The 20,211-nt window shown below is 55.4% G+C and overlaps 1 protein-coding gene across 1 annotated transcript; it reads left to right on the top strand.

Moving 5' to 3' along the window:
* Window positions 1-429: 429 nt before the first annotated feature.
* EFNB3 (ephrin B3) lies at window positions 430-6,845 on the top strand. Its single transcript, XM_085045287.1, has 6 exons — window positions 430-533; window positions 611-821; window positions 4,991-5,262; window positions 5,798-5,890; window positions 6,298-6,336; window positions 6,431-6,845. Exons 2-6 carry the CDS (start codon window positions 724-726, stop codon window positions 6,703-6,705), a joined length of 777 nt encoding a protein of 258 aa, XP_084901413.1. The 5' UTR covers window positions 430-533; window positions 611-723; the 3' UTR covers window positions 6,706-6,845.
* Window positions 6,846-20,211: the final 13,366 nt, after the last annotated feature.

Raw genomic sequence — 20,211 nt, 5'->3', positions numbered from 1 at the left:
ATGTGGGTGTGGCCGGGTTGTCTTTGGCCACGCCCCTTCCTGGTGGCCACGCCCCTTCCTGGTGGCCACGCCCCTTTTAGCACCTGATGGGTCTGACTCTAAGCCACGCCCCTTGTCTGCCCCAAAAGCCACGCCCACCCCGGGTCACGCCCCTTTTACACCCCAAACCTTTTGCTTCCAGGCCACGCCCACTCAGGCCACACCTCCTCGATCCCCCAAACCACTCTGACCACACCCACCCGTGACCACGCCCCTTTCCGAGCCCCACTCATCCACTGCCATCCCCACCAGGCCACGCCCCTCTTCAAGCCACGCCCCCATGCCCAGCCCCTATTATTCCAAGCCACGCCCCTCCTGCTGCCAAACCCCTTTTGTGAAGCCACGCCTCCTTCGTTGCCACGCCCACCCCGAGCCACGCCCCTCCGCCGGCGCGCTCGCAGCCCCGCGGGGTCCCGGGTTCGAGTCCGGCCGGGCCGGGGGTCCAGCGGGGTCCAGCTGGGGGTCCGGCCGAGGGTCCGGCGGGGGTCCCAGGGGTCCGGCAGGGTCCGGCTGGGGATCCCGGGGGTCCATCCAGGGTCTGGCAGTGGTCCGGCTGGTGGTCCAGCCGCAGGTCCCGGGGGTCCGGCGGTGGTCCAGCCGGGGGTCCATCCAGGGTCCGGCGGTGGTCCGGCCGGTCCAGCCCGGCATCCCGGGGGTCTCGGGGGTCTCTGTCCCCCCCGGGCGATGGCGGCTCGGCTGTCGCTGCTGCTGCTGGCCGCGCTGGGCGCGGGGGCGGCGGGGCTGAGCCTGGAGCCTGTGGTGTGGAACACCGGGAACCGCCGGTGAGCGGGCAGGCGGGAGCGGGGGGATTGGGGGTCTTGGGGGGCTCGGGGGTGTTGAGGGACCGGAGGGCTGGAGAGGTTGGGGGACTGGAGGGGATTGGGGGTGAGGGGATCGAGGGGTCTGGAGGGTCTTGGGGGCTCAGGAGGTGTTGAGGGACCGGAGGACTGGAGGGGTTGGGGGTCTTGGGGGGTGAGGAGATTGAGGGGTCTGGAAGGGTTGGGGGTCTTGGGGGCCGGGGGTGTTGAGCGACCAGGGGACTGGAGGGGTTGGGAGGTTGGGGGCTCGGGAGAGATTGGGGGGACTGGAAGGGTTGGGGGTCTTGGGGGCTCGGGGAGACGGGGGTGTGGGGGATCCGAGGGTTTGGGGTGTTGAGGGACTGCGGGCTGACGGGGTTGGGGGTCTTGAGGGGTTGGAGGAGTTGAGGAGGGTCGGGGGTCTTAAGGGTCTGGGGGCTCCGGGGGTTTGGGGGTCAGGGGGTTTAGGGGGCTCAGGGGGTGTTGAGGGGTTGGGGGCGCGGGGGTCTCGAGGGTCTGAATGTCTTCAGGATCGGGCGTTCTGGGGGATCTGGGGGGTCTTGAGGGTCTGGGGGTCTGGGGGTCTTGGGGGCCGCTGGGGGGCTGAGGGTTGTTGATGGACTGGGGGGTCTGGAGGGATTTGGGGAGGGCTGGGGGGTTGGCGGGCCTGAGGGGTTTGGGGGCCTGAGGCCAGGTTTGGGGGGCTGGAAATGTCGGGGGTGAGGGAGGGGGAGGTGGGGGAGTACTGAGAGATTGGGGGGATTGGGGTTTGGGGTCTGGGGGGATTCGGGGGTCTTGAGCGGATGGGGGTCTGGGGGGTCTGGGAGACCCCAGGGGCTTTGGGGTTCAGGGGTCTGGGGGAATTTGGGGGGACTTGGGGGGATTTGGGGGGATTCGGGAGGATTTGGGGTCTCTGGGAGGATTTGGGGGTCTGTGGGGGATTTGGGGTCTCTGGAGGAATTTGGGGGGATTTGGGAGGATTTGGGGTCTCTGGGGGTCTCTGAGGAGGAAAGGTGGGAAATGGGGGGCTGGGGGGGGGTCAGGGGGGTTTGGGGTGTTGTCACCTCCCCCCGGTCACCATGGGGATGGGTTGGTGACATGGAGGGTGACATGAGTGTGACACCAGGGGTGGCGCTGATGGCATTGGTGTGTGGGTGACACCAGGTGGGGACACTGGGGGGTGACAAGGTGGGGGGACACTGGGGAAGGGGTGACACCGGGTGTGTGACACTGCGAGAGGTGACAGCGCAGGGGTGACATGACAGAGCTGCGTGTGACACCGTTGTCACAGCTGTGGGTGACACCGGGTGGGACATCGTCTGTGGGACATCGTGGGTGACAATGTGACACTGGGGCTGCGTGACATGGTGACACCATGTGGCACTGGGGCTGTGTGACAACGTGTGGTGCTGTGAGTGTGTGACACTGGGTGTGACACTGTAGCTGTGTGTGACAATGTGGGACACTGTGGCACTAATGTGTGACTGTGTGTGACATCGTGTGGCACTGTGATACTGTGACACTGTGGCTGTGTGTGACAATGTGTGACACTGAGTGTGACACTGGGGCTGTGTGTGACATCGTGTGACACTGTGGCTGTGTGTGACATCGTGTGACACTGTGGCTGTGTGTGACATTGTGTGACACTGTGACACTAATGTGTGACTGTGTGTGACATCGTGTGGCACTGAGTGTGACACTGTGACACTGTGGCTGTGTGTGACAACGTGTGACACTGTGATACTGTGACACTGTGGCACTGTGGCTGTGTCACCGTGAGCCCGTGGGTGTGAGTGTGACACGGACAGTGTGACAGGGACAACAAGTGCCAGCGCAGGTGTCACCGTGCCTGTGACACACCGAGCGGGTGTGACACCGAGTGTGGCGCTGTCATAGTGAGGGTGACATGGTGGGTGTGACACCTCGGTGGTGTGGCATGCCGAGGGTGTGTGACATGCCAGGGAGGTGACAATGGGTGACGCCTTGGGGGTGTGACAGTGACAACCACATGGTGACAGCCAGACAGTGACAGCCATGTCCCCACGGTGACAGTCCTGTGGTGACAATGACACCTATAGCCACATGGTGACTGTTAAAGCCACAGCAACACGGTGACAGTGACAGTGACAGTGACAGTGACAGCCCCACGGTGACAGTGACATCCCCACGGTGACAGTGACAGTCCCACGGTGACAGTGACAGCCCCACGGTGACAGTGACAGCCCCACGGTGACAGCCCCACCCCGCCATGTCCCCTCGGGTGCCCCAGGTCCCCCTGCCACCCCTCCCCCCCCCAGACCCCCCACGGAGCGGTGGGGGAGGGGCGGCAGTGCCGTTGCCATGGTGACAACAATGGCTGCCAACACCCGGGGGGACCTGGGGGCGCCTGGCGGGGGTGACACCGTGTCCCAATTCCTGGTGGGGGTGACACTGTGTCCCCACGCCTGGTGAAAGTGTCACCATGTCCCCATGCCTGGCACTGTCACCGTGTCCCCGTGAATGACAGTGTCACTGTGTCCCCTGCCTGGTGGTGTCACCCTCCTGGAGGGTCATGTGGTGTCACCCCCATTGTGTCACTGCCATGGTGACGATGTCACACGTCCCTGCCGTATCACACTTGATGTCACCTCCGCTGTGTCACCCTGACCGTGATGGTGTCACAGATGTCCCCGTGTGTCACACCCACACAGGGTCACAGCGTGTCCTGCGCAGCTGTAGTGTCACAGCTGTGGTGTCAGTGTCACACAGTGTCACAGTGTCCCATGCAGTGTTATGCCAGCGATGTCACATCTGTGGTGTCGGTGTCACACACAGTGTCACACAATGTCACACAGTGTCACACAGTGTCACACAGTGTCTCTCACACACACACACTCAGTGACACACAGTGTCACACCCACAGTGTCACACACATTGTCACACATTGTCACACAATGTCACACTGTCACCCGTACAGGTTCCTGGAGGACGGCGGCTACATGCTGTACCCTCAGATCGGTGACACACAGTGTCACACAGTGTCACACAGTGTCACACAGTGTCACACACAGTGTCACACACACAGTGTTACACAGTATCACACAGTGTCTCACACAGTGTCACAATGTCACCATGTCCCCGCAGGTTCCTGGAGGCCAGTGACTACATCCTGTACCCTCAGATCGGTGTCACACAGTGTCACACACATTGTCACACACAGTGTCACACAGTGTCACACAGTGTCACACAGTGTCACACAGTATCACACAGTGTCACCATGTCCCCGCAGGTTCCTGGAGGCCAGCGGCTACGTTCTGTACCCTCAGATCAGTGTCACACAGTATCACACAGTGTCACACACATTGTCACACAATGTCACCATGTCCCCGCAGGTTCCTGGAGGCCGGCGGCTACGTTCTGTACCCTCAGATCGGTGACACACAGTGTCACAGTGTCACACAGTGTCACATACACACAGTATCACACACAGTATCACACAGTGTCACACACAGTGTCACAATGTCACCCTGTCACCCGCACAGGTTCCTGGAGGCTGGCAGCTATGTCCTGTACCCTCAGATCGGTGTCACACATTGTCACAGTGTCACACAGTGTCACACACAGTGTCACACACAGTATCACACAGTGTCACACACAGTGTCACAATGTCACCCTGTCACCCGCACAGGTTCCTGGAGGCCGGCGGCTACGTCCTGTACCCTCAGATCGGTGACACACAGTGTCACACACATTGTCACACACAGTGTCACAATGTCACACAGTGTCACACAGTGTCACACATTGTCACACAGTGTCACACACATTGTCACACACAGTGTCACACAGTGTCACACAGTATCACACAGTGTCACACAGTGTCACACAATGTCACCATGTCCCCGCAGGTTCCTGGAGGCCGGCGGCTACGTCCTGTACCCTCAGATCAGTGTCACACAGTGTCACACACATTGTCACACACAGTGTCACACACACACAGTGTCACACACAGTGTCACACACAATGTCACCATGTCCCCGCAGGTTCCTGGAGGCCAGCGGCTACGTCCTGTACCCTCAGATCGGTGTCACACAGTGTCACACACATTGTCACACACAGTGTCACACAGTATCACACAGTGTCACACATTGTCACACAATGTCACCGTGTCCCCGCAGGTTCCTGGAGGCCGGCGGCTACGTGCTGTACCCTCAGATCGGTGACCGGCTGGACCTGGTGTGCCCGGGGGGCGGGGCCGGCTACGAGTACTACAAGCTGTACCTGGTGGGTGTGGCGCAGGCGCGGCGCTGCCAGGTGCCACCCGCGCCCACCCTGCTGCTCACCTGCGACCGTCCCCAGCGCGACGTGCGCTTCACCATCAAGTTCCAGGAGTTCAGCCCCAACCTCTGGGGACACGAGTTCCGCCGGCAGCACGACTATTACATCATCAGTGAGCCGTGACGTCAGCGGGGGGTGGTGATGTCATTGGGAGGGTGGAGATGTCATCGGGAGGGAGGTGATGTCATCGGCAAGATTGGTGATGTCATCAGGAGGGATGGTGATGTCATAGAGGTGGTGGTGATGTCATTGGGAAGGGAGGGGTGGCGGTTGAAAGGGAGGTGTTTGGGGGGTTTTGGGGACTGTGACGTCATAAGGAAGACCCCGATGACGTCATCAGGCTGTGCTGTGTGAAGTCACCACGGTGGTGATGTCATCACAAGCACGAATGACGTCATCAAGGGCTCGGTGATGTCATCGGAGGGCGATGCCATTGGTCAGGGACAGCAGTATTGCAGGAATGACGTCATTGTGATGTCATCACAAACCCGTGACATCATCAACGTGTGACAGCGCGAGGCTGTGATGTCACAGGGCAGCTGGCAGCGGGGTGTGACATCACAATGACATCACCTGGGGGGTGTGTGTGCGACCGGGCGGTGACGTCATCGATCTGCGAGATGACGTCACCGCTGACGTCACCGCAGCCACGTCGGACGGAACCCCCGAGGGGCTGGAGAATCGCCAGGGCGGAGCCTGTCTGACCAGAGCCATGCGGGTCACTCTGCGCGTGGGACAGCGTGAGTGACCAGTGACTGCCCCTCCCCCACTGCCCCTCCCCCACCTCCACTGCCCATCCCCCATCCAATCAGCGTGAGTGACCAGTGACTGCCCCTCCCCCACCGCCCCTCCCCCACCCACACCCAGCCCCTCCCCCACCCAACCAGTGTGAGTCACAGCCCAACGCCCCTCCCCCACCCCCACCCAGCCCGGCCCCTCCCCCACCCACTCAATGCCCCTCCCCCACCCAATCAGCGTGAGCCCCGCCCCCCCATCCCCCACCCAGCCACACTGCCTCCCCCCCACACCCCCCCTCCCCCCATGCCCCTCCCCCACCCACCCAGCCCCTCCCCCACCCACTGCCAGCCCCCCCCACCCAGCCCCTCCCCCATCCGCCCCTCCCCCTCTGACCGCCCCTCCCCCCCAGGCCCAGGGGCGGAGCTTCCTCCAGACCCGAGCGGCACAGGTAAGGCTGGGTGGGGGGAGGGGCGGGGGGGGGCCGGGGCTGTGCTCACGTGACACACCCCCTGACCCCACCCCCTCCCCTCCCCCTCTCTCAGGCTCAGCCAATCAGACGAGCCCTCCCGGGCCCGGCCCTCCCCCGCCGCTGGGGGGCGCCCTGCTGTGGACGGCGGGGGGAGGGGCGGCGCTGCTGGCGCTGGGGGGGGCGGGGGGCGCCCTCTGGTGGCGGCGGCGACACCGGAGAGTCCCCAAGACCCCCCGCGGCGGGGGAGGGGCGGGCAGGCCACGCCCACCCTGCCCAAGCCCCGCCCACCCCCTGCGCGAGCTGCCCCTCCCCCCCGCCGCCCCTCCCCCCGCCTACTACAAGGTATGAGGATGGGGGGAGGGGCGGAACCCCCAAAACCGGGGGGAATAACCCCAAAACCAGAGGGACACGCCCCGCCCTGAAGCTCCGCCCCCTCGGGGCTCAGCTGAATGAAGGAGCCAAAAATGGGGAGAATTTACCCCAAAAATTGGGGAGAATGTGCCCCCAAGATGAGGGAATTTTCCCCAAAAATTGGGAGAATTTATCCCAAAAAAGGGAAGAATTTACCCCAAAAATGGGAGAATTTGCCCCAAAACTGAAGGAATTTGCCCCAAAATGAACCCCCGGGGGGGAGGGGAGCACCCCGGATGGGCGGGGCTGACCCAAGGGGCGGGGCTTAACGGGAGGCGTGGCCTGTCAAGGGGGTGTGGCCTATCCGCCGCTGGGGGCGTGGCTTTCGTGAACGGGCGTGGTTTCAGCCGGGGGGCGGAGCTTCACTGCTTTGAGGCGTCACCCCGGGAATGGGGCGTGGCTTGGTGCTGCCCCCTCCTATTGGCCACAACAAGCCCCGCCCACCCTGGATGGGGAATCCTTTGGCCACGCCCCCAAGGCAGAGGGGCGTGGCTTTCCTCTCGCAGCAATATGGCCGCCGCCTGGATGGTCCGGAAGTGACGTCACAGCGACGGAGAGGCGTGGCTTCCTGTGTGATGTAGCGTGGGGGGCGTGGCCTGGCGGTGCGCTGGTGCTGATTAGACAGTTTTGTGCAGTTGGCTCCTCCCCTTCCTGTCAATCAAAACAGTGAGCGGGGCTTGGGTTGGGATGTGTTTGGCGCCCCCTGGTGGATGAAGGCGGGGGGGCGTTGCCATGGAGACATGGGGTTGGCGCCCCCTGGTGGTTGCCATGGAGACCTGGATCGCTTGTTTCCATGGAAATGGAGAGTGGCGCCCCCTGGTGGTTGCTGAGGTACCCCAGGTCGGGGGAGGGGCTGGAGGGGGCGGGGCCACCTGGGGATGACGTCACACTGATGATGTCACACCTGTCACATCAATGATGTCACACCAATGACGTCACACCTGTCAGGTGTCACACCTGTCACACCGATGATGTCACACCGATGATGTCACACCGATGATGTCACACTGATGATGTCACACCTGTCACACCTATCAGGTGTCACACTGATGACGTCACACCTGTCACACCTGTCACATTGATGATGTCACACCTGTCACACCAATGATGTCACACCGATGATGTCACACATGTCACACTGATAATGTCACGCTGATGATGTCACATCTGTCACATAGATGATGTCACACCTGTCACACCGATGGTGTCACACCTGTCAGATGTCTCCTTGTCACACTTGTCACACTGATGATGTCACACCTGTCACACCTGTCACACGAATGATGTCACACCAATGACATCACACCTGTCAGGTGTCACCCTGTCACACCGATGATGTCACACTGCTGATGTCACACCTGTCACACCTCTCAGGTGTCACACTGATGACATCACACCTGTCAGGTGTCACCCTGTCACCTCCACCTGAGACCCTAAATCCTCATTTTCCCCTAAAACCCCAAACTCCCCTTTTCCCACCTCTTGTTTTTGGGGCCAAATCCTCATTTTTGGGGCCAAAAATCCATTTTTAACAGTCAAACTCCATCTTCAACCCAAATCCTCATTTTTTTTCCCCAAATCTTTATTTTAGGTAAAAAAATGTCATTTGTAATGTCAAATTTCTCCTTTTTAGACTCCTAATCCTTCTTTTTTAGGGTCCAAAGCCTCATTTTTAGGGTTCAAACTACTATTTAATAAAATTAAATCCCCATTTTGGGGCTAAATCCCTAATTTCTGCATCTAAAACACATTTAAAGCTCCAAGTTTAACCTTTAGGGCTAAAAAGTTCATTTTAGGCTAAAAATCCCAATTTTTTAATTTAAATCTTCATTTTTATTATCCAAACCCACATTTCTAGAGCTAAAAAATTTAATTTAAGTTCCAAATCTGCATTTTCTCTCATTTTGGAAGCCAAAACCACTTTTTATAAACAAACCTGCAGTTTTAGGGTTTAAATTCCTCTTTTGGGCAACAAAAATCTGAATTTTAGGGTCAGAAATGTCATTTTAAAAACCATAAGATTTATTCTAGAGTCAAAATTCTTCATTTAATTCCAATTTTGGGTTCAAAGTCTCATTTTTAGGATCATTTCCCCTAAATTTTAGGGTTCAACCCCAAATTTTGGGGCCAAAAATAAACTTTTAGAGCCAAAATCCTCAAGTTTTAGGACCAAACCTTCATTTTTTGGGTCTAAACCTCTTTTTGGGGACAAAAATCTCATTTTTAGTGGATCAAACTCCATTTTTTGGTGCCAAAAATCTCATTTAGGAGTCCAAACCTTCACTTTTGGGTCTGAAATCTCAAATTTGGGATCCAATCCTTCCATGAAAGTCAAAAATACACATTTTTAGACTCTATTTTTAGGACAAACCTCTCATTTTTGGGCCAAAATCTTATTTTTAGGTCCAAAATCCTCATTTCAATGTCCATTCCTCCTTCCTTGGGGGTAAAAAACCTCATTTTTAAGGTCAAACTCCCCATTTTCAGACCCAAACCCCTTTTTAAGACCAAAATCCTGAATTTTAGAGCCAAACTCTGCGATTTTGGACCAAACCTCTCATTTCCAGGTCCAAAAATGTCATTTCTAGGGTTAAAAATCTCAATTTCATTTCCCAAAATTCTCCTATTTTTGACCAAACCCCTCATTTTTCGCTCTAAAATCCTCATTTTTAGGTCTAAAATCCTCATTTTTAGGTCTAAAATCCTCATATTTAGGTCTAAAATACTCATTTTTTGCTCTAAAATCCCCATTTTTAGGTTTAAAATCCTCACTTTTAGGTCTAAAATCTTCATTTTTAGGTCTAAAATCCTCATTTTTTTCTCTAAAATCCTCATTTTTAGGTCTAAAATCCTCATTTTTCCCTCAAAAATCCTCATGTTTAGGTCTAAAATCCTCATTTTTCCCTCAAAAATCCTCATTTTTAGGGCCAAATTCTGCATTTCGGAGCCCAAACCTTCCTTTCCCGTCCCCAAACCCCAATTTTGGGTCATTTTCCCCCAATTTTGGGTCATTTTTCTCCCATTTTTTGGGTCCAAATTCCCCTTCCCGAGGCCTCCCCTCCCCCTCCCCCTCCCCCCGCTGTTGCCATGGCAACCGCCCGCCGCGCCCTCCCGTGACGTCACGGCGGCGCTGGCCAATCACAGCGCGGCTCGGCCGTTGTTGCTGGGAGGGTCACGTGGGGCGGGGCGCGCGGCCGGGTGGTCACGTGACCTGCTGACCCGGGGAGAGGGGCTGGTGGGGGAGGGGCGGTGCGCGTGCAAGGGTCACGTGATCCGCGTGCAAATCCCGAATTTCACCGAGAAAATCCCAAATTTTCCTGCACAAATCCCACATTTCCTTGCGCAAATCCCGAATTTCTTCACTCAAATCCCGAATTTCCTTGTGAAAATCCCAAATTTCCTTGCATAAATCCTGAATTTCCCCGTGAAAATCCCAAATTTCCTCACGAAAATCCCAAATTTCCTCGTGCAAATCCTGAATTTTCCCGTGAAAATCCCGAATTTCACCGTGAAAATCCCGAATTTCTTCACTCAAATCCCGAATTTTCCTGTGCAAATCCCGAATTTCACAGTGACAATCCTGAATTTCCGTGTGAAAATCCCAAATTTTCTCGTGAAAATCCTGAATTTCCCCGTGAAAATCCCAAATTTCTTCCTGCAAATCCCGAATTTTCCTGTGAAAATCCCGAATTTCACCGCGCAAGAACCAGAACTCGTGCAAATCCCAAATTTCCCCACAGAAGGCCAAGATTTCCCTGTGCAAATCCTGAATTTTCCCGTGCAAATCCCAAATTTCCTCATGGGAAGCCTAGAACTCTTCATGCCAATCCCGAATTTTCCTGTGCAAATCCCAAATTTCACCGAGAAAATCCCCGATTTCTTCACTCAAATCCCGAATTTTCCCGTGCAAGAACCAGAACTCCCCGTGCAAATCCCGAATTTCTTCACTCAAATCCTGAACTCCACTCAAATCCTAAATTTCCCCCATGCAAGACCCGAATTTTCCCGTGCAAATCCTATTTTTCCTCATGGAAATCCCAAATTTCCTCATCCAAATCCCAAATTTCCTCATCCAAATCCCGAATTTCCTCACAGAAAGCCCAGAACTCCTCGTGCAAATCCCGAATTTCCCTTGTGAAAATCCCAAATTTCACCGTGCAAGAACCAGAACTCCTCGTGCAAATCCCACATTTTCCTGTGAAAATCCCGAATTTCTCCACTCAAATCCCAAATTTCTTCGTGCAAATCCTGAATTTTCCTGAGCAAATCCCAAATTTCCCCGAGAAAATCCCGAATTTCTTCACTCAAATCCCAAGTTTTCCTGTGAAAATCCCGAATTTTCCTGTGAAAATCCCAAATTTCTCCACTCAAATCCCAAATTTCCTCACGCAAATCACAAATTTCCCCATGCAAGACCCAGAACTCCTTGTGCAAATCCCAAATTTCCCGCGCAAATTCCGAATTTCTTCGTGCAAATCTCAGATTCCTCCATGCAAATCCCGAATTTCCTCGTGCAAAATCCCAAATTTCCCCACACTAGGCCAAGATTTCCCTGTGCAAGACCCAAAATTCCCCGTGCAAATCCTATTTTTCCTCCTGGAAATCCCACATTTCCATGTCCGAATCCCACATTTCTTCACTCAAATCCCAAATTTCCTTGTCCAAATCCCAAATTTCCTCAAGCAAACCCCAGATTTTTCCATGCAAGGCCCAGACTTCCCTGTGCAAATCCCAAATTTCTTCATGGAAATCCCAAATTTCCTCATGCAAATCCCAGATTTCCCTGTGCAAATCCCAAATTTCTTCACACAAATCCTGAATTTTCCTGTGCAAATCCCGAATTTCCTCACGGAAAGCCCAGAACTCCTCGTGCAAATCCCAAATTTCCCCATGCCAGCTCAGAATTTCCTCGTGAAAATCCTGAATTTGCAAGGCCCAGACTTTCCCCATGGAAATCCCAAATTTCCTCATGAAAATCCCAGATTTTGTCATGCAAATCCTACATTTCCCCATGGAAACCCCACATTTCCCTATAGAAACCCCAAATTTCCCCATTCAAACCCCAAATTTCCCTATAGAAACCCCAAATTTCCCTATAGAAATCCCAAATTTCCCCATTCAAACCCCAAATTTCCCTACAGAAATCCCAAATTTCCCCATTCAAACCCCAAATTTCCCTATAGAAACCCCAAATTTCCCTATAGAAATCCCAAATTTCCCCATTCAAACCCCAAATTTCCCTACAGAAATCCCAAATTTCCCCACACAAACCCCAAATTTCCCTATAGAAACCCCACATTTTCCCATGCAAATCCTATTTCCTCGTCCAAATCCCCAATTTCCCCAGAGAAACCCCAAATTTCCCTGTGCAAATCCCAAATTTCCTCATTCAAACCCCACATTTCCACTTTCAAACACCACATTTCCTCATTCAAACCCCAAATTTCCTCATTCAAACCCCAAATTTCCACACTCAAACCCACATTTCCACCTTCAAACCCCAAATTTCCTCATTCAAACCCCAAATTTCCTCATTCAAACCCACATTTCCGCGTTCAAATCCCACATTTCCCTATAGAAATCCCAAATTTTGCTGTTCAAATCCCACATTTCCCGTTCAAATCCCCAATTTCCCTATAGAAACCCCAAATTTCCTTGTTCAAACCCCATATTTTCCTATAAAAATCCCACATTTCCCTATAGAAATCCCACATTTCCATGTGCAAACCCATTTTCCCACGCAAATCCACATTTCCTCGTGCAAACCCCATATTTCTGCACTCAAACCCCAAATTTCCCTATAGAAACTCTACATTTCTACATTCAAACCCCAAATTTCCACATTCAAATCCCAAATTTCCACATTCAAACCCGACATTTCCCTATAGAAACCCCAAATTTCCCCGTGGAAATCCCAAATTTCCCCATTCAAACCCCAAATTTCCCTCCAGAAACCCCAAATTTCCCTATAGAAACCCCACATTTGCTCGTGCAAATCCCAGAATTTCCCATGCAAATCCCATTTCCACCTACAAACCCCACATTTCCCTATAGGAACCTCACATTTCCACATTCAAACCCCACAGTTCCATGTGCAAACCCCCAATTTTCCCATTGAAATCCCATATTTCCCGTGCAAACCCCACATTATCCTATAGAAATCCCAAATTTCCCTATAGAAACTCCACACTTCCACATTCAAATCCCACATTTCCCTATAGAAACCCCAAATTTCCTCATGCAAACCTCACATTTCTGTGTGCAAATCCCTAATTTCCACATTCAAATCCCAAATTTCCCCATAGAAATCCCACATTTCCACATTCAAACCCCTAATTTTACCATTCAAACCCCAAATTTCCATGTTCAAACCCCGAATTTCCCTCCAGAACCCCAAATTTCCCCCCAGAACCCCCAAATTTCCCCAATCAAACCCCAAATTTCCCTCCAGAAACCCCAAATTTCCCTATATAAACCCCAAATTTCCCCATTCAAACCCCAAATTTCCCTCCAGAAACCCCAAATTTCCCCATTCAAACCCCAAATTTCCCTCCAGAAACCCCAAATTTCCCCGTTCAAACCCCAAATTTCCCCATTCAAACCCCAAATTTCCCCATTCAAACCCCAAATTTCCACATTCAAACCCCAAATTTCCCCATTCAAACCCCAAATTTCCCCGTTCCAACCCCAAATTTCCATGTTCAAACCCCAAATTTCCCCATTCAAACCCCAAATTTCCCTCCAGAAACCCCAAATTTCCCTATATAAACCCCAAATTTCCCCATTCAAACCCCAAATTTCCCGTTCAAACCCCAAATTTCCCTCCAGAAACCCCAAATTTCCCCGTTCAACCCCCAAATTTCCCTATATAAACCCCAAATTTCCCCGTTCTAACCCCAAATTTCCCCGTTCAACCCCCAAATTTCCATGTTCTAACCCCAAATTTCCCCATTCAAACCCCAAATTTCCCCGTTCAAACCCCAAATTTCCCTATATAAACCCCAAATTTCCCCATTCAAATCCCAAATTTCCCCGTTCTAACCCCAAATTTCCCGTTCTAACCCCAAATTTCCCCGTTCTCCCCTCCCCCCCTTTGCCGCCCCTCCCCCTCCCTGGGGCACGCGGGGACAGCGAGTTAAAAATAGCCCCCCGCGCCCCTCCCCCACCGCCGGGCCGCCCGGGGGCGGGGCTTGGCCGAGGGGGCGGAGCTAAGCCCGCCCAGGCCACGCCCCCTTTGGGCACGTGCGGTCCCGCGCGCTGCCCGAGGGGAGGGGCGCCGGGGGCGGGGCTTGGCGGAGCTGCCGCGCTCTGATTGGCTGGCGCCGCGACCGGGGCTGCTGCCATTGGCTGGAGCGCGGTGTCCCCAGGGTGGCCACGCCCCCCGCGGTGCAGGCGCGCCCCCTGCTGGTCCCAGTGCCTCCCAGTGCCGGACTGGACTGGGCCCAGTGCCTCCCAGTACCGGCTTGTACTGGTCCCAGCGCCTCCCAGTGCCTCCCAGTACCGGCTTATACTGGTCCCAGTGCCTCCCAGTGCCTCCCAGTACCGGCTTATACTGGTCCCAGTGCCTCCCAGTGCCTCCCAGTCCCAGTGTCACCCTGTACTGGTCCCAGTGCCTCCCAGTGCCGGACTTGACTGGTCCCAGTGCCTCCCAGTACCGGCTTATACTGCTCCCAGTGCCTCCCAGTCCCTCCCAGTGCCTCCCAGTACCGGCTTGTACTGGTCCCAGTGCCTCCCAGTACTGGACTGTACTGGTCGCAGTGCCTCCCAGTGCCAGAGTCGCTCTGTACTGGTCCCAGTGCCTCCCAGTGCCTCCCAGTACCAGCTTATACTGGTCCCAGTGCCTCCCAATACCGGACTGTACTGGTCCCAGTACGAGTTTGTACTGGTCCCAGTGCCTCCCAGCGTCAGTGTCGCCCTGTACTGGTCCCAGTACGAGGTTATACTGCTCCCAGTGCCTCCCAGTCCTAGTGTCGCCCTATACTGGTCCCAGTACTGGCTTGTACTGGTCTCAGTGCCTCCCAGTCCCAGTGCCGGACTGTACTGGTCCCAGTGCCTCCCAGTACCAGGTTATACTGCTCCCAGTGCCTCCCAGTGCTAGAGTCATCCTGTACTGGTCTCAGTGCCTCCCAGTCCCAGTGTCGCCCTGTCATGGTCCCAGTAACACCTTATACTGGTCCCAGTGCCTCCCAGTCCCAGCTTGGACTGGGCCCAGTCGCTCCCAGTCCCAGTGCCGGACTGTACTGGTCCCAGAACCACCTTATACTGGTGCCATTGCCTCCCAGTGACACCCTGTACTGGTCCCAGTGCCACCAAGCCCCAGTGCCACCCTACAGTGGTCCCAGTCCCAGCTTATACTGGTCCCAGTGCTTCCCAGTGCCTCCTGTTCCACCCCGTACTGGTCCCAGTGCCTCCAAGTCCCAGTGCCTCCCAGTATTTTCTCATCCCATTCCATTCCAGCCCATCCCAGTCCATCCCAGTGCTGTCCCAGTAATCCCAGTCCCATCCCAGTCCCTTCCCAGTCCATCCCAGTCCACCCCATCCCACCTCAATCCCTCCCAGTCCCATCCCAGTATGCTTCCAGTCCTCTAACAGTCCCTCCCAGTCCATCCCAGTCCATCCCAGTGCCTCCCAATCCCCCAAAATCCATCCCAGTCCATCCCAGCCCTGCCTCAGTGTCTCCCCATCCCACCCCAGTCCATCCCAGTCCATCCCAGTCCCCCCCAGTCCCCCCAGTCCATCCCAGTCCATCCCAGTCCCTCCCAATCCCCCAAATTCCACCCCAGTCCCCCCCAGCAGCCGCCGCGGTGGGCGTGGCCTCACGGGGAGTGGGCGTGTCCTCCCGCAGGGGCGGGGCGCGAGGTGGGCGTGGCATGCCCATATATGGCAACACGGAGGGCGAGCCCAGCCCGCGTGGGCGTGGCCACCGCTATCCCACCCCCCTGTAGGCGTGGCTTAACCCCGGTGGGCGTATCAGAGGGCGGTCCCGGCTCGGTGGGCGTGTCCTATCCGAGGGGCGTGTTCACCCCGGTGGGCGTGTCCGGGGGCGTGTCCGGGGCGGGCGGGGCGCGCGGCTCTCGGGTCCTTTGTTTGAGCGAGGCCGGAGCCGCCGAGCCGCCGCAGCGCCGGGGCCGGGCCGGGACCCCCGGGACCCCCGGGACCCCCCCGCACCCGGCACCCCCCGGCAGCGCCCCGGCACCCCGCGGACACACCGGCACCGGGAGCGAGGCGGGTAGGGCGCGGGGAGCGGCGGGGGCAGCGCGGCCGGGGCGGCCGGGCCGCGGCCTGAGGGGGAGAGCTGGGCTGAGGGGAGCGGGGGGGTGGGGAGGGGGCGTCAGCTTGGGCGGAATTGGGGGTCCGCGGTGGGGGCGGGTGAGGGGAAATGAGGGGAATTGAGGGGAATTGTGAGGGGAAATGAGGGGAATTGAGGGAAATATGAGGGGTCCCGGTGGGGGTCAGCGCTGAGGGGGAATTGGGGGGTCAGCGGTGGGGGCAGTGTGAGGGGAAATTAAGGGAATTGTGAGGGGAAATGAGGGTAATTGGGGGTCCCGGGTGGGGGTCAGCTGAGGGGAATTGAGAGAAAATATGAGGGGAATTGAGGGGTCCCGGGTGGGGGTAACGAGGGGAAATTAGGGGAAATGTGAGGGAAATTGTGAGGAGAATTGAGGAGAATTGAGGGGAATTGAAGGGTCCCGAGTGGGGCTCAAGGCTGAGGGGGAATTGGGGGTTCCGCGGTTGGGGGGCAGTGAGGGGAATTGAGGGGAAATGTGAGGAGAATTGAGGGGAATTGAGGGGAATATGAGGGGAAATGAGGGGAAATATGAGGGGATTTGAGGGGTCCGAGTGGGGGCTCAAGGCCGAGGGGGAATTAGGGGGATCGGCGGTGGGGGCAGTGTGAGGGGAAGGGGAAATATGAGGGAAAATGAGGGGAAATATGAGGGGAACTGAGGGGTCCGCGGTGGGGGGCAGTGTGAGGGGAAATTAAGGGAACTGGGGGAGTTGAAGGGAAATATGAGGGGAATTGAGGGAAAATGAAGGGTCCCGGGTCGGGGGTCAGCGCTGGGGGGAATTGGGGGAATTGTGAGGCGAATTGAGGGAAATGTGAATTGAGAGGAATTGAGGGGTCTCGGGTGGGGGTAACGTGAGGGGAAATTAGGAAATGTGAGGGGAATTGTGAGGAGAATTGAGGGGAATTGAAGGGTCCCGAGTGGGGCTCAAGGCTGAGGGGGAACTGGGGGAGTCCACGGTGTGGAGGGCAGTGTGAGGGGAAATTAGGGAATTATGAGGGAAATATGAGGGGAATTGGGGGTCCGCGGTGGGGGGCAGGTGAGGGGAAATTAGGGGAATTGGGGGAATTGAGGGAAATTTGAGGGGTCCCGGTGGGGGTCAGAGGTGAATTGGGGGTGGGCTGAGGGGAAGGGGGTCTGGGGTGGGGGGCAGGGCTGAGGGGAATTTAGGGGAATTTTGGGGGAATTGGGGGTCTGGGGGGCGCAGTTGAGGGAATTGGGGGGTTCAGCCCTGTTGGGGTGAATTTTGGGGGTGTCAGGGCTGAGGGGGATTGGGGAGGGGGCATCAAACCTGAGGGGAATTTGGGGGTCTGAGGGAAAACTGAGGTGAATTTGGGGGATCTGGGCTGGGGGTTTTGAGTGGGGAGTCAAACCTGAGGTGAAATAGGGAAATTTGGGTTTAGGGGGAAATGAGGTGAAATTGGGGGTCAGAGCTGAGGTAAAATAGGGGAATTTGGGGGAAATGAGGTGAAATTGGGGTCAGAGTTGAGGTAAAATAGGGTTTTTTGAGGCGGGGGTCAAGCCTGAGGTGAAATAGGAAAATTTGGGTTAAGGGGAAATGAGGTGAAATTGGGGGTCAGAGCTGAGGTAAAATTGGGGAATTTGGGGGAAATGAGGTGGAATTTGGGGTCAGAGTTGAGGTAAAATGGGTTCAAACCTGAGGTGAAGTGGGGGAGCTGGGAGGGTAGAACTGAGGTGAATTTGGGGAAAACTGAGGTGAAATTGGGGCGTTTGGCCATTTTGGGGTGATTTTGGGGGCTCAGAGTTAAAACTGAGGTGAAATTGGGGTGTCTGGGCTGGGGGGTCAAATCTGAGGTGAAATTTGGGGGTTCTGGGGATAACTGAGGTGAATTTGGGGGTTTTGGGCTGAGGGGGATCAAATGCTGAGGTGAATTTGGGGGGTTTGGGGATAATTGAGGTGAATTTGGGGCTTTGGGGGATAACTGAGGTGAATTTGGGGGTCTCACCTGTGGGGGGTCAAAGTTCAGGTGTATTGGGGAGGCTAATTAAAATTCAAGGAGGATGAAATTTGAGGTAAAAAAGGGGGAATTTTGGGATAAAATTTGGGATAAATTGGGGGGTCCGGGCTGGGGTGAAGTGGGGGGTCCAGGTGAATTTTGGGGGGCGAATTATGCGGTTTTTGAGACCCCTGGGGTGAATTTTGGGGGTTTTGGCCCCCCTGGGGTGAATTTTGGGGGTTTTTGGCTCCCCTGGGGTGATTTTTGGGGTGAATTTGGGGGTTTTGACTCCCCTGGGGTGAATTTTGGGGGTTTTTGGCTCCCCTGGGGTGAATTTTGGGGTTTTTGGCTCCCCTGGGGTGAATTTTGGGGTGAATTTTGGGGGTTTTGGCTCCCCTGGGGTGAATTTTGAGGTGAATTTTGGGGGTTTTTGGCTCCCCTGGGGTGATTTTTGGGGTTTTTGGCTCCCCTGGGGTGAATTTTGGGGTGAATTTTGGGGTTTTGGCTCTCCTGGGGTGATTTTTGGGGGTCCCAGCTGAGCTTTTGGGGTGCCACACCTCCCCCAATTCGGGGGGCACCTCTTGCCCCCTCAGAAGGGTTGGGGGCACACTGGGGTTCCCCAAATCCCTGTTTTTCACCCCAAATTGGGGGAGCCCCGGCACACCTGGCTCTTAAAGGGCCAGCGCAGCTTTTGTGCCTCAGTTTCCCCTCATTTTGGGGTGTCCCCCTGATTTTTTGGGGGGCACGGGCAGGTTTGGGGGTCTGGGGGGGGTCACGGTGTCCAGGGGGGCCTTGGGGGTGTCAGGAAGTGGGATTGTGAGATTTTTGGGGGTCCTGGGGGGGTTTGGGGGTGTCTGAGGGAGTTTTGGGGTGTCCTTGGTGGATCTGGGGGCGTCTGAGGGAGTTTTGGGGTGTCTGGGGTGTTTTTGGGGTGTCAGGAGTGGGTTTTGGGTGTATTTTGGGGTGTCAGGAGAGGATTTGGGGTGTTTTGGGGGTGTCAGGAGTGTTTTGTGGGTGTTTTTGGGGTGTCAGGAGTGTTTTTTGGGTTGTCAGGAGAGTTTTTTGGGGTTTTTGGGGTGTCAGGGGTGTTTTTTGGGTGTCTGGGGTGGTTTTTTAGCTGTTTTTGGGTTGTTAGGGGTGTTTTTGGGGTTTCTGAGGTGGTTTTTGGGGTGTCAGGAGTGTTTTCTGGGTGTTTTTGGGGTCTCTGGGGTGTTTTTGGGTGTTTTTTTGGGTGTCAGGAGAGGATCTGGGGCTGTTTTTGGGGTCTGGGAGGATTTGGGGGGCTTGGGGAGGATTTGGGGGCGTCAGGGGGGATTCAGGTGTCCTTAGGGGAAGATTTGGGAGTTTTGGGGTGTCTGGGGGGATTTAAGTTTTGGTTTTTGGGGGAAAAAAGGGGGGTCAGGCCCTGGGGACCCCAAAAACCACACCTGGGACCCCAAAAAACATACCTGGGATCACCAGAAACACACCTGGAAGTCGCAGAAACACACCTGGGACCCCAAAAAACAGATCTAGGATCCCCAAAAACACACCAGGGCCTCCAAATATACAACTGGGACCCCAAAAAACACACTTGGGACCCCAAAAAACACAGCTGGAACTCCCAAAAACAGACCTGGGATCTCCAGAAACACACCTGGGACACCAAAAACCACACCTGGGACCCTAAAAAACAGATCTGGGATCCCAAAAACACACCTGGGACCCCAGAACCACACCTGGAACCCCAAAAAACACACTTGGAACACCTTAAACTCACCTGGGACCCCAAAAAACACAGCTGGAACTCCCAAAAATAGACCTGGGATCCCCAAAAACCACACCTGGGACCCGAAAAACCACACCTGGGACCCCAAAAACACAGCTGGGATCTTACAAAACATACCTGGGACCCCAAAACCACACCTGGCACCCCCAAATGCACACCTGGACTTCCCAGAACCACACCTGGGATCCCCTAAAACACACCTGGGACTCTAAAAACATACCTGAAATGCCCCAAAACCACTCCTGGGCTCCCCCAGACACACCTGGGATCCCAAAACCACACCTGGGATCACCTAAAACACATCTGGGACCCAAAAAACACACCCGGAACCCCTCAAACTCACCTGGGATCCCCAAAACACACCTGGACCTCCTGAAACACAGCTGGACCCCCCAAAACACACCTGGACCCCCCCCAAAAAACAGCTGGGCCT

This window comes from Lichenostomus cassidix, unplaced genomic scaffold, assembly GCF_008360975.1.
Source record: "Lichenostomus cassidix isolate B80296 unplaced genomic scaffold, HeHo_3.0 HiC_scaffold_34, whole genome shotgun sequence".
Taxonomy (NCBI): Eukaryota; Metazoa; Chordata; class Aves; order Passeriformes; family Meliphagidae; genus Lichenostomus; species Lichenostomus cassidix.
The sequence above is the reverse complement of the archived record's forward strand: the minus strand, read 5'-3'. Positions and strand labels throughout refer to the sequence as shown.